Source organism: Juglans regia, chromosome 1 (genome assembly GCF_001411555.2).
Source record: "Juglans regia cultivar Chandler chromosome 1, Walnut 2.0, whole genome shotgun sequence".
NCBI lineage: Eukaryota > Viridiplantae > Streptophyta > Magnoliopsida > Fagales > Juglandaceae > Juglans > Juglans regia.
In genome coordinates this window covers 9,468,843-9,481,581 of record NC_049901.1, presented here as the reverse complement: position 1 = coordinate 9,481,581, position 12,739 = coordinate 9,468,843, and the positions used below count along the sequence as shown (strand labels likewise).

At 34.4% G+C, this 12,739-nt stretch overlaps 1 protein-coding gene across 1 annotated transcript; it reads right to left on the bottom strand.

The window, feature by feature from the left end:
• Positions 1-67: 67 nt before the first annotated feature.
• Positions 68-4,639, bottom strand: LOC108998620 (O-glucosyltransferase rumi homolog). Its single transcript, XM_018975222.2, has 6 exons — positions 3,844-4,639; positions 2,390-2,985; positions 1,877-2,069; positions 1,362-1,426; positions 967-1,177; positions 68-631 (listed from the first exon to the last, which is right to left on the bottom strand). The coding sequence occupies exons 1-6, from the start codon at positions 4,030-4,032 to the stop codon at positions 269-271; spliced, it is 1,617 nt and encodes a 538-aa protein (XP_018830767.2). The 5' UTR covers positions 4,033-4,639; the 3' UTR covers positions 68-268.
• Positions 4,640-12,739: the final 8,100 nt, after the last annotated feature.

The following is a 12,739-nucleotide window of genomic DNA, read 5'->3' as shown; positions in this document are numbered from 1 at the left end:
CTTTCCTCCCACCTTGAACCAGACAGCGCACGCCACTGTGATGACTATGATCAATAGAAACAGGAAATTCTGAAATCTTAGCTACTCATATAGATGCTTTTATTCTTAATGCACTCCTTTTTCTGTTGATATCATCCGAGATTGGACATACATGTAATTGAGCAGTGAACGAATCCTAAATATAAATAAATACCTGACCGAATTCTTTATATATATATATATATATATATATAAATACGTATACCTGGAAATTGAAAAAAGAAACCTCCTAGGTCTGCTTAGTTTTATTTTCCCAAAAATTCTTCTCCCATAATTCCACTCGTTTCATCGAGTTTTCCTTTCTCTTCAGAAAGGCATGAAGAGAAGGCGGATCATATGGAGGAGGCATAGTGCATGGGCTTGAGTATGTGGGGCCTTTTACCATTGACTCCATAAAGAATTTCTTCTGCAATCCTTGTGCTGGGCAAGCCATTGTCTCTGCACAGAGCTCAACAGCATTTGTAGGTCTAATGGGCTTGAATGTTAATAGCTTAGCATACTCGTTCAAAAGATGAAACATGTAATCATAGACATATTCCATTTTCAAATCCTCTTGAATGAATTCACTTGCGGCCTTCCCAATTCCTTGCGCCTGAATAATCAAAGAAACATAAATGAATAAGCTGTGAAATATGCAACCAAAATTCAGTTCAGCTTTTGTTCATATTTTCTAGTTGTTTGCAAAATTATTCGTTGTTACTGTATCTTTGGCATGCCCCTTGATTCTATGCACTTGAGGCCTCAAGTGAACTTGGGACAAGACAATAACGGGTGTCACTTTAGGAATTAGAACATCACGAAAGAACAAGAATGATCCATTAGTTTGATATTTGAATGCTACTAAGCTTCGAAGCAATGACTTCAATCAGGCATGAGAAATTAGCTCCAAAACTATAGTCTGCTCAACAAGCCTAAACATAAAATTACCTTTTGCTCGTGGCTGTTGCCCCAGTCAACGGCAAACTTAATAGACTTGCACTTATCATCATCCCTCACTGGCCAGTAGTGGTGCACAGGCATCAAACCTCTTGTGAAGAAATCATAATAGTGGGGCTTTACCAGTAAGGTAACAGAATCGCAAGCAAGAATGTACTTTTCACTGACAGACCAGGCAGACCCCTCAATGTAGATCTTATACCTGCATACATCATGACAGGAAGAAATCAAAATTTCTAATTCACAATGCAGAGTAAATGAAAAAAGACGATATAGTGAGCATGGAATAAAGTAATCAAGATATATGGAACAGAATAGATACGAAAATTAAAAACAGATGCATGCATGCTCAAAAAACAGAAAGCAGGTGACAATCAAAATCTCACCTATGCATGCACTGGCTGCTCAAGTCTGATTGCTTGTACCCTTGCTGTGATTCTCGGGACCAATCCTGCAAGAGGATTCCTATATATCATACCAGTTACTCATAGAGGAAAGATTACTGCAGTAACCAACATTACTTGGAAAAGCTTACTAACATGTTACTGAAAAACACGAAGGCACAAGGAAAAGGAAAAGAACAAAAACATGACAATGAAAAACTTTTCCTTTATATGGTGAGCATAAAATGCCATTCATCTTTCTTAGAGGGTAACCATTCGTTAGGCTCCCACCTGCACCCTAAAGGTTCTTGTGGGAGTCAACGGCTCCACTTAAAACCTCACCTATAGAAGAGAGAGATAGAAATCATGCACTATAAAAGAAAAAGAAAAAAAAAGTATATCTTCTAATTTCCATTCAAAAGTGCATTTTAATTTACTCGTTCTAAAAGGACCAAATTCCGTTTTTCTTTGGGTGCATAAATAGAAGAAAATCGAAAGGAATTAAATAGGAATTTTACCTGAGCATATACACGAGCATTCCAATCCTGAGTGGCCGAGACATTACATTTGATGAGCTCTTGCCTCGTTACAGCAACCGCTGGATTACCCTTCCAGTAAGCATATGGTTCCCTATCCGTCCATCTTTTCCTGCCGTTTCCTTCTTTCAGGTCTTTCAACAAATTCTCCCATGGCTTTATATTGATCTCAGGCCTACACAACACACAACGGTACAAGTCATGCATGGACTAACGAGGTTGGTGAGACAAAACAGAGAACCTTTCTCCAGAAACGTTTCCTTCCTCCTCCAATTAAGACTTAAGAACATCCTGGACGTAGGCCTAAGTAAAATTGGGATAAGAAATATGAGAGATTTTTTTGGCTCAACCATATATTTCTTCCTCACACTCAGTGTTCATACCTCTCTGCCAAACATGACCTTAATGTTTTTAAACTTAATAATTCGAAAAAATATCTACACGTAAATGTATATTATATATAAATTAACTAGGGGAGGGAAAAACGGATCATACCATCCCCAAAAGGACCAATCAGGGAAAACAATGTCAAGTGTGCTATCATCCCCACAGTAGCGGAAGAGCGGGGGCGGGCCCGTGGAATTGGGCCCTTGATAGTCCTTTGTCCTAATGACAGGCCAGTCCACGCAGTCAAACATCAGCTCCAAGTCGGGCACTTTACCTGGGTACCTCCGTAGCAACTGTAGGATCCCCCACAGGGTAAAAACATCTCTCGTCTGAAACGCCCTATGATATTTATCCACGTAAACCCTGCCGTTCAGTATCACCAGCCTAAAATTGGCCGTCTCTTTAGCTCTTTCCACCATGTCCCTCGTGATCCCCGTGAGGGCCCAGGGCCGTAGATCTTCATGAATCCAACGGAAGTATTCTGGACACGTGGGGGCCGATGAAGGGTTCGGGTTTTCTTCAAGATCGAAGGTGGTGGTGGTGGTGGGGTAGTTTGAAGAACAGGTTCGTGTACGGTTGTTGGGTGGGCAGTCGAGTGGGATCTCGATTTGCTTGAAGGGCTTTATGGTAATATCAAGGTTTTTTTGAGGGTATGAGTGGGATGAAAATAGTTTAGGTTTCGAAGCTAGATAGCCAACTACACCCTGTGACACGGAGCCAATGTCGAAAAAGTCAATAGTTTCCCCATAATTTAATCCGAAATAAATATAGTTGTCCATAAGAAACGAAACAAACAAAAGTGAAAGGTCACAATACCGATTTACAACAACGACACAAATTATTAAATAACGATAAATAAGTTTGCCGTTTTCATTAATGTGGAGGTGCCACCGTCGCTAACATGTTGCACTTTCAACTAGCATCCAAGATAATAACAAAAATGGTAATAGATAAAATTTACAAAAAAGTCTTCTTGTCGAGCTGGCGGCTGTTTAGTGAACAAGAACCTTCGAGTTAGATCAAGATTTATTATATATATAAATATATATAGTATCTCTTGAAGGATTTAAATAAACATTAATTAATAAGTGTTCTAGAGTTGTAGATTTTTAGAATTCTAAGATCTCCCACGAGGTCATATGTGGTACGAGGAAAGACACTTGGCTGTGTATACAATTTCCTGCTTGCAGGAAGATAGATTTGGTACAGTGGTTGACCGACACTTATGCCGGATCTTACGCCTAAAGCGTTGCACACTTTTACAATCTCCTCGTCTTAACATTTTGTAACAAGAACCAAACGCGTTTGGGCCTAGTTTGCGTCAAGTAAAGATGTTTTGAGTGTCGTTTCATCCAGGTCAAAAAAAAAAACGAAGTTCGCCATTGCTTCTTCCAGAGTAATCAATTTTTAAAAAAAATAAATAAAAAATAAAATTGCATGATATTCAGGCCAGTTTGCCTGTGCAAACTAATTATCGCAGCGGCAAGATCACTCACAGGATAAAGAAAAGTATAATCGATAATTACACGAATTGAGCAACATCAGGAATTACGAGCGCTTACATTGCCGTCGAAGAAGCGCGTGGAAAGAAACGCGCCGACGACGAGGCAGATGATGAAGAGGAAGATACCGGAGGATCTACCAGGTGATTTCATTAATGGTAGCCAGATCGTAGCTTCAAAACGACGATAAAGCACCGATTCGTGGCAGAAATACCTCTGAACCCTCTGCTGAAAATTGTACTTTCTCATATTCTATTTAACTATAATCTCTGACAGCCGCGACACAGTCGCCAAACTCGTCGGGTTTCAGCTTTTTTTCAGGGCTCCTAGCCCCTTGTGGGCTATTTTCCTCTACTGGGTTCCTCAATCTTCGGCTGCAAGTTGGAGCTGGTTTCGGAAACCAATGAAGTTTTGGATCTTTGTTGGAAAGATTCTAAATCAGGTTTGTATAAAGGAGATGAAATTATGGAAGAAAAGGCAGATAGTGACAAAAATATGACATAATCTAGCTCTGGCTTCGGTTACAGTTCTTGTGCAGGCTGAGGTTGAAAATGGACTGAGAGAAAGCGTGTTCGGTTATTGAATATGCCTAGGATTGTGACACAGTCTTTAGCAAGGGAAAGGAGGAATAGAAATAAGATAAAGATTTGAGGTACAGTCGCACCGAGAACAACAGAAAAATGGAGAAGAGAGAGACTTTGGAGAACACAGAGAAAGAACGAAAAAAGTAAAGAAACGACGAGAGACAGAGAAAGTGAGGGCTGCAAAACGATAGAACAGAGAAGAGTGAGGTACAAAGTCCAGACTGTAGAAAGGTGACCTTTAGAGGTGGAATCCCGTGAGTACGTTGCTTTTTCTTTACGAACAAGATGTTTTGTTTTTTCTTTTTCTTATTTATTTTACTGTAGTAGAGATTGTAGAAGATAAAGAGGCCTCACTTTTCAGTTCTCTATGATGCAGGTCAAAAAGAGGGAAAGGGCAAAGGAATAAAGGCAACTCTGTTCATTTCAGCAGTTTTATGTGTGACATTTTGCTCCAATATGGGTTGTGTGGTGGATCTTTCACAACGTTTTCATTTTCTAACTTGATGGAGAATGGATTTTGCTTTGTTAGGACTTTTTTTCTTTTTATAACTTTTTTCAATTTATTTTATTATTATATTTTTTTTAATTTTTAAATAAAATAAAATAAATAATTTAACTTTTTTAAATATCAAAATAAAAATAATATTAAAAATATATATTTTTATAATATTTTATTAAACTTTTAACTTTCACGTCAACTCATCCCATCTTATTTCATTGCAAAATCAAACAAACTTATTTTTTTTTCCAAGGTACGAGCGGAAAGTAGTTGAAGGAATTGAAATACATAGTCAAAGAAAGACGCTGGCATTTGTTTAGAAAGTCTAACATTTCCTCTCACATTTACATTGTTAGAATTTAGAAATATGACGTCTGAAAATATAGATTCCTAAGAATGAGATTAAACCCATCTTTGTAAATTAATAGAAATCTTATATGATTATTTGACTTATTTTTAGGCATCTTATAGAAATTATTTATCTTTTCCAAAATATCCATTATGTATTCACTTCAAATATATAAAATTGTTTAGTACGAAACATTTAAAGGTTAAATAAAACTTATAGGAATAAAAACTACACACACAACCTTGTTTTTTCTTTCATTTTTGAAATATTCAACTATATCTTGTTCGAAAAATTTTATTTGTTTATTATTTTGTACCAATTAAAACATATTCTTTTACTTTTTGTCCCGAAAAAAATGATTTTTACCTTTAGAAAATTTTATACATCATATTATTATCCCACTTTTATCTCATTAAATATGATGTGACACATTTATCATTATTAAATGATCATTTATTACATGATTCTTTATCATCTAATAGTGATTAATGTGTCACATACTACTTAGTATGATCAAAATAGAATAAGAATGTAATGTATAGTATTACACTTTATTTTTATATATAGATTTTAAAAATGATCACAATAGAGAATAAATACTAACATAAATCGATATTTATGTGTAACACATGGCGTAGATAAAACAACAAAAATATATGTAAAAGTAAAAGTTACAGCTTTAGTTTTTTGTATAAATATAATTTATATAATTAAAGAAAATTTGTCAATGATATTTTTGTCCATTTAAAATAAAAAGGGAACGTGGGTTCCTACCTTTCTACAAGAGATTCAATATTCCAGGCCGAGAAAGAATCCAAATTTTTTCAGCTCCTTCACACAAAATAATTTTTAAGAATACACAAAAAATCTAAAAAAGTTACCCACGTTCAAAAGTCTCGGCTGTTTAGAAATACTCTCAAATATTTTTAGATTATTATGTTATTATTTACAAACAGTTCATTACTATTTACTATTATTATATCACTTGAAAGGGTATATTCATCCCTCCTCGGGCTGGATCCAGTCCACCTTGACCTCGCCAAGGCCCAATGACCAAATAAGCCTAGCAAATGGCAAATGAGAAGAAGCCTCAAACTAGGTTAGAAACATTATTATTCACAATTAATAAACTTTTAACATCCTAAGTAGTCTTATAATAGAATTCGATGATTTTGTAAAAAATAAAAAATAAAAATCGAAGCTGCGGTACATTAACGATAGTCAATGGACTTCCAACAAAATTATACTTTTAACCCTATAAAATAAAATAAAAGCTGGCAGAGGAAATTGTATAGCCCTTACTTTTTTGTCAACTATCTTTCCCGTTACGGCACGCTCCCCATTTTTTATTTTATTTTTTATAAACAGGAGCGAAAAACCTGGTTCTCGTTAACTACTTCCTGCTATATTTTATTTTTTTCTTAATAATGAAGACAAAATAAAATTAAGATGATGAGAGAATAAGTGGAGATCTTAACAAAAATTTTATGCGATGTAAGCGTAAAATATAAAAATAAAAAATAAAATACTCAATAAATTGAATCCGAACCCTAATTTTATAGCTGACGTAATAATGAACACTAGTATTAGTTTTTCTATATGTATCTTTAAAATTACATTTTCTAAAAATTGATTTTACAAATCAAGAAAAACTTTTATATTGAATTATGCATCTTTGAACCAAATAATAATAAAATATTAAATTTTTTCTTAAAATTATTATTTTTTATATAATTTACAATTAGCATCATGTGCTCAAAAATACAAATTTCATATATCTAAATATTATCAATTTCATATATCAAAATGACCAATTTTATCAACAAATATTAATATGTACTAAAAAACACTTTGTATCATCAACTTAATACAAATTTCATATATCAAAATCATTTTAATACAAATTTCACCAAGTTAATTTTAATGAGTATGATAGAGAAAAAACATTAAAAATAATGTTTGGAGAGTGAATAGTGCTTCCTCATAGCTATGTAAATTCAAACTTGAAGAAACACTATTCATAACTATATAAAAATTTAGATTTGCATAAACTAATATAGATGAATTTAAAGACATATTATGCAAATATGAAGATGAAGATAAAGATAAAGATGAATAAGTCATTGCTAATGCTCGAGAAGTAAGTTTTGGCATATCCATTTCTTTTACAGATATATTAAAATTATAATTTTTAATTAAGAAATACTTATATAAAATCTAAATTAATTTTAAGTTAAATGACACAATGACATTAATTGATTGTATCAATGAGTTATAAAAGATTTGTAAAAAATTTATAAGTATATTAGTACATTTAAAAAAAAAAAAAACTATTTTTACAACTCTCTTTTAAATGGTTGACATTTATGTCAAATTCGAGCTTCAAATAAGAAATTATAGTATTATTTATGAAGTGGATCATCACATTAGTTGATTGTAAAAAGACGTATAAATATCATTATTTCTTTATAGAAATTGTTAAACTTATTTAATTTGAATTTAAAATCTCATGTAACTGTCTTCCATTTAAAACAGAATTATTAAAGATATAGTATATATATCATTACTCTTCTGTTCAATGCGTACACTATAGAATAAATATATATAATTTTTATTCGTCATTTAGATCTCAAACACAAGAACTATGTCCTACAATACCTATTAAAATCCATCTTCGACTCACTCTAAGTAGAGAAATTCTATTTACAACTACCCCTGCGTCCTTGCCGCGGACCGGTTCCCTGGTGGCACGTAAAAAGTTTATTTTCTTCTTCGTGGCTCTATGCAACAATGTTGTTTTGTTTATTTTTCATTTCATTCGTTCCCCTTTCCCATTCGATTTCCCTGTCTTCGATTTCTTTCCCCCTTTCCAAACCCCCTTCTTACATACCCAAAGTCCAACCCGATGCCAAGCCTTCCTTTCCCTACCCATGAGCTCTGGTACGGTCTTCACTCTCTGCATTAAGGAAAACGAGGACGGAACCACTAGCATGAACCACCAACCGTCTCATCCACACATACTCCAACATATTCCATGGTGTCACCACCAAGGACTTCCTTTCCTCCTCCTGCAACCTCACAATACTCTCGCAACCGCACAATACTTCTACTCTGGCTACGTCTTCCCGGCCTCTACCCTTTGTTACTTGCACGGAGTTGCCACCAGCATGGCTCCCAAAGCTCGCCTGGGTTTACAAGGTCTGCTAGAACTCGGACTGCGACAACCCTAGCAACATTTGACACCGATGTGGCTGATAGAGTTTACGTCATCTCCCTGAGCGTAGGCGTTGTCTTCGTACCATATTACCTCGTCGTCGTCACCATCGCCATTGCCGCTTTCAGAGCCTACAATTTTGGGGTCTTCGTCTCCGCCTCAGCTAGTAACAGCGGTCCGGGAGTGCTCTCTATCACAAATATTGCTCCCTGGGTGACTATTGTAGGTGCCAACACCATTGACAAGTTGCTCGCCGATGTCAAGCTGGGGAATGGAAAAATCATACATGGCGTAAGTGTTTATGGTGGGCCGGCTTTAACTTCGAGAGGGAGAGCCAGAGACGAAGGGGAGTCGCCCTGTTGAATGGGTTGAAGAGGAATGGAGGCTGGAGTGAAAACGAAACTTGTCGAAGGGGATTTGGGGGGAAGAAGGAATCGGAGGAGGAAACGAAAGGGGTTTCGAAACGGGGAAAGAAATCGAAGGCAGAGAGGGAAATCGAATGGGAAAGGGAAACAAAGGGATACGAAAAATAAACAAAACGACAGAGAGCCACGAAGAAGAAAATAAATTTTTTACCTACCACATGGGAACCGGTTCCGCTGCGAGGTCGCAAGGGCGGTTGTATATAGAAGTTATGCTCTAAGTACTATGGTTTCTATGAAATTCTAATACCAAATGGAGTTAAGGCACCAAAATTGGGATTTCTGTAATAAAACTTTGGCCAAAAGTTTGCAGGAACAATAAAGAATCATGTCCTACAACTCTCATCCCCGCCGATTCTAGTGATAATATTTTATTATATATATACACTCAGGGTACCTCAGAGAGTATTGACAATGACGTGCATTTTTATATTTATCTTTATATTTGCATAATATTTCTTTAAATTGGTCTGTATTAGATTATGCATCTTCAAATTGGTCTCCATTAAAATCAATCTCTAAAAGATGTGATTTTATATATGCATATAAAGAAACCAATGCTAGTGGCAAGTGCTTGTGGTGGACTCAACAAAGTTTGACTACAATTTGGTTAGAGAATTTACTTTTATAAATTTAGTTAGTCACTTTTTAACAAAATCAAATAACAGACTTTCTAAATATATTACTATTAAATTAAAATATTAATTTTGATATTTTAATTTATTTTAATTTTAATTATAATTTAAATATTTATTCATTATTAAAAAAATAAATGTTTATATTATTCCTAACTGATAAATAATGAATTCTTCTTTATCTTGTAAGGTATAGTTTACCAAACCAAATTTAATTATATAAACCATATGGAAGGTGTAGTTTACCCACCGGTTTACTAATATAATTTTTCTTACTTCTATTATTTATTCAATGATGTACCCAAAAAAAAAAAAATCCAACGCCTGCAATGGCACACCGCCAATAACAAGAAAAAAAAATTAATAATGAATTTTTCTTTTTCTTTTTTCTTGCATAGGAGGAACATTAGGCGGCCGGAAGAAAATTATTTATGGTAAAAATAATATTTAGCTAACCCAAAGGGTTGATCAGTTTTGGCGAGTGAATAAATCTTGGTCTAAAATTATTGTTCATTTATTGAGTCCATTATTTTTGTGCAACCTAGCTAAACTTTGACCAAAATTTGATTAAGTTGAGTCCACTACTATTACTCTAAAATACTTTTTCTTTTTCTTTTTTGGTTTTTTATCATACATCTTTTTTATATCCTTAAATTTTTTTTTTAATAAAAATTCACAACATCATTAAAAAATACTTACTTTGTAACACTCTGGTCCTAGAGGTCCGGAGAGTTATTCTTGTAATCCAAAATCATCTCTCATAGCATATTTATATATTCCAAATTCTCCATAAAATATAAATTCATTTATTCAAAATAAAAAAATATATGTTCCTCCACCAAGACTGGAGACACCAAAGAAATACCTCAATGAAATAAATTATAATCTCCACAATGACACGAGAATATCCATGACTCAAAATTCTAAAATAACATAAAATAATTTCTCTAGCAAATAAAACTCTCTAATAAATACTTGTAGCCTTTGGCACTTATTTCTCTACAACCATCAAACATTACTAACACTTCCTACTCTTGACTTTCAGCTGAGGCATCAAAATCATCTAAAAAATATTGTGGAGATAATGTATGAGTTATCAACAACTCAGTAAGTAAAGAACATATACTAGTATGTAAACATGAGCATTTACAGAGTTCAGAATGCAGAACAAAATATTTTGATTTTCAAAATGTAGAATCAGAACATGTTATAAAAAATATCAGAGCGAAAATTCGAAAAATATTCTTATTAAAAATTCATTTGGCATGGCTTAACTGAAACATGACATCAGAACAGAATTTCATATTTAATCCACGTGATAGGATTGTGCAAACCTTGGCAGTCAAAAATAAACTCATGTTACCTAAATCATCTCCAATAACACAATTATATATACTCCAGAGACTCCATAAAAATATTAACTTATTTGTTCAACACAAATATCCATGTTCCTCCACATGGACACCAAAGAAATACCACTTTTTGGCATGTAAAAACAGAGCCCTTCACATCCAAAGCTTATCGGTGGCTGGGCACAGAGGCGCAAGGCAGAGCTAGGGCAACACGTGGGTGAAAAAGGCCAGCAGTTCTCTGGTGCAACGGAGGTTTACCACGGCGTAGAGGTTCTACCGTGTAGGGGAGGTGGTTTTCGTGGCTTAATTTCTTCTTGGACGTGGACTGGAGGCTGTTGGTACACTGAGAACTAGATGACTCGCGTGGAGGAGCTTGGCAGTGGGCTACCTTAAGGTAGTGCAGGAAGGTTGGTCTAGGTGCGTGAGTTTGGTTTCCATGGTGATTCATGACAGAGGGAGTGGCTTCGTTTATTCTCTAGGTGTTGCTGCTAGTGTTCTGGTCGTGACCTGGGGGAAAGAATTTGTGAAGGCTGAGTGGCTTAGGGAGGAAATCTTCTATGGAGAAAGTTGGTGTATGTACTGCGTCAACCCTAGGCTAGAGGTAGTAACACCAGTATGGGGTCTAACGTGTACGTATTCTATATATATAGGGATTGTTGCCATGAATGTAGAGAGATAGAGACATGCATGGGCGTGGAGACGTGCATGGTGTGGAGACTGAACATTGGTTCTCACAGGCTTGGGTTTTGGGCATACAAGGTTTGGACTTTTTCAGTAAATTATAGGCCTCGACTCAACCTCTAGAAATAATACAATTTATCCCATAAATTTTTCAGGCCAATTTCCACTTGACCCATTAAAAAATTTTAACCTAATTATCATGCTCCATAAAAAGATTCTACCTAATCGAAAAATATTTAATGATTTTAACTTAATTAGTAAGCTTAATAAAAATTTGATACCCGCCAAAATAAAAAATTTGGGCCCTTAATCTTTTTCTAAAATTACTCGTTAGTCTTAAATGGGCTTTCTATACATATAAACCTAAAAGAATTTTAGAATGCGAGCTTGGTGCTGGGTTCGGATGTTACGTACTTAATTACAAAGTAAAAAAAATCTCAATAGAAATGTTCGGACTCAAAATCGGAACCCGAAGCATTTTTCATTTCAGATTGTTCCTTTCCATCCTAATGCCGTTGAGTTAGCTGCATGCCGAATCAAAATTGTCAGAATTAATATGATGTTATAGTTTTGGTTGGTCCATTAGTTATTGGACGTTTCTTTACATAGGAACTTTACGAATTTGGTTAGAAAGGGAATGCCCATATATTTCAAAAATAACTTCTCAAATAATGGTTCATTTATTATGTGGGTTTTTGTCCAGCTTTGATAGTATATATATATATATATTAGGATATGCATAATCTAGCTATATCTGAATATTACATTATATATAATATTTACCTTATGAAATGAAATTCTCTCCAATTCGTTATCCAGATTGAATGATAAAACTTATTGAGAGATAAAAAATATTAACACGTAAAATACTGGATTTATTTTTATTTATATTTTTATTTATTTATGTGACGCTTCTATATAGTGTGGACTATTAGTGAAATGCACAATAATATAACAAAAATTACAATGAAATTAATATTAAAATGAAATCAGGATCGAAATACGGAAATCTCGCTATCTTTAAGGAAATTCAAACTCACAGCGATATACAAAATTTCAATTTAACCAGTGCATCAAACCTCATTTTAACTTGTCTCTTCTAGAATACAACAATCCAACTAATCGTTGTAGTTCAAATCTACTGATCTGCACAAGTGCTTGAACTCAAAACTCAACTAAAAGAACACCACTCTTTTGTCTGAAAAATACTCTCAAAATCT

Bases quoted from the DNA above. Each gene is read 5' to 3' on its own strand.
- LOC108998620 (XM_018975222.2), bottom strand. From the start codon at position 4,032: ATGAGAAAGTACAATTTTCAGCAGAGGGTTCAGAGGTATTTCTGCCAC. The intron at 1,178-1,361 runs GTGAGATTTTGA...TGATGTATGCAG, and splicing joins AGCAGCCAGTGCATGCATAG to GTATAAGATCTACATTGAGG. The intron at 632-966 runs GTAATTTTATGT...TTGATTATTCAG, and splicing joins GCAACAGCCACGAGCAAAAG to GCGCAAGGAATTGGGAAGGC.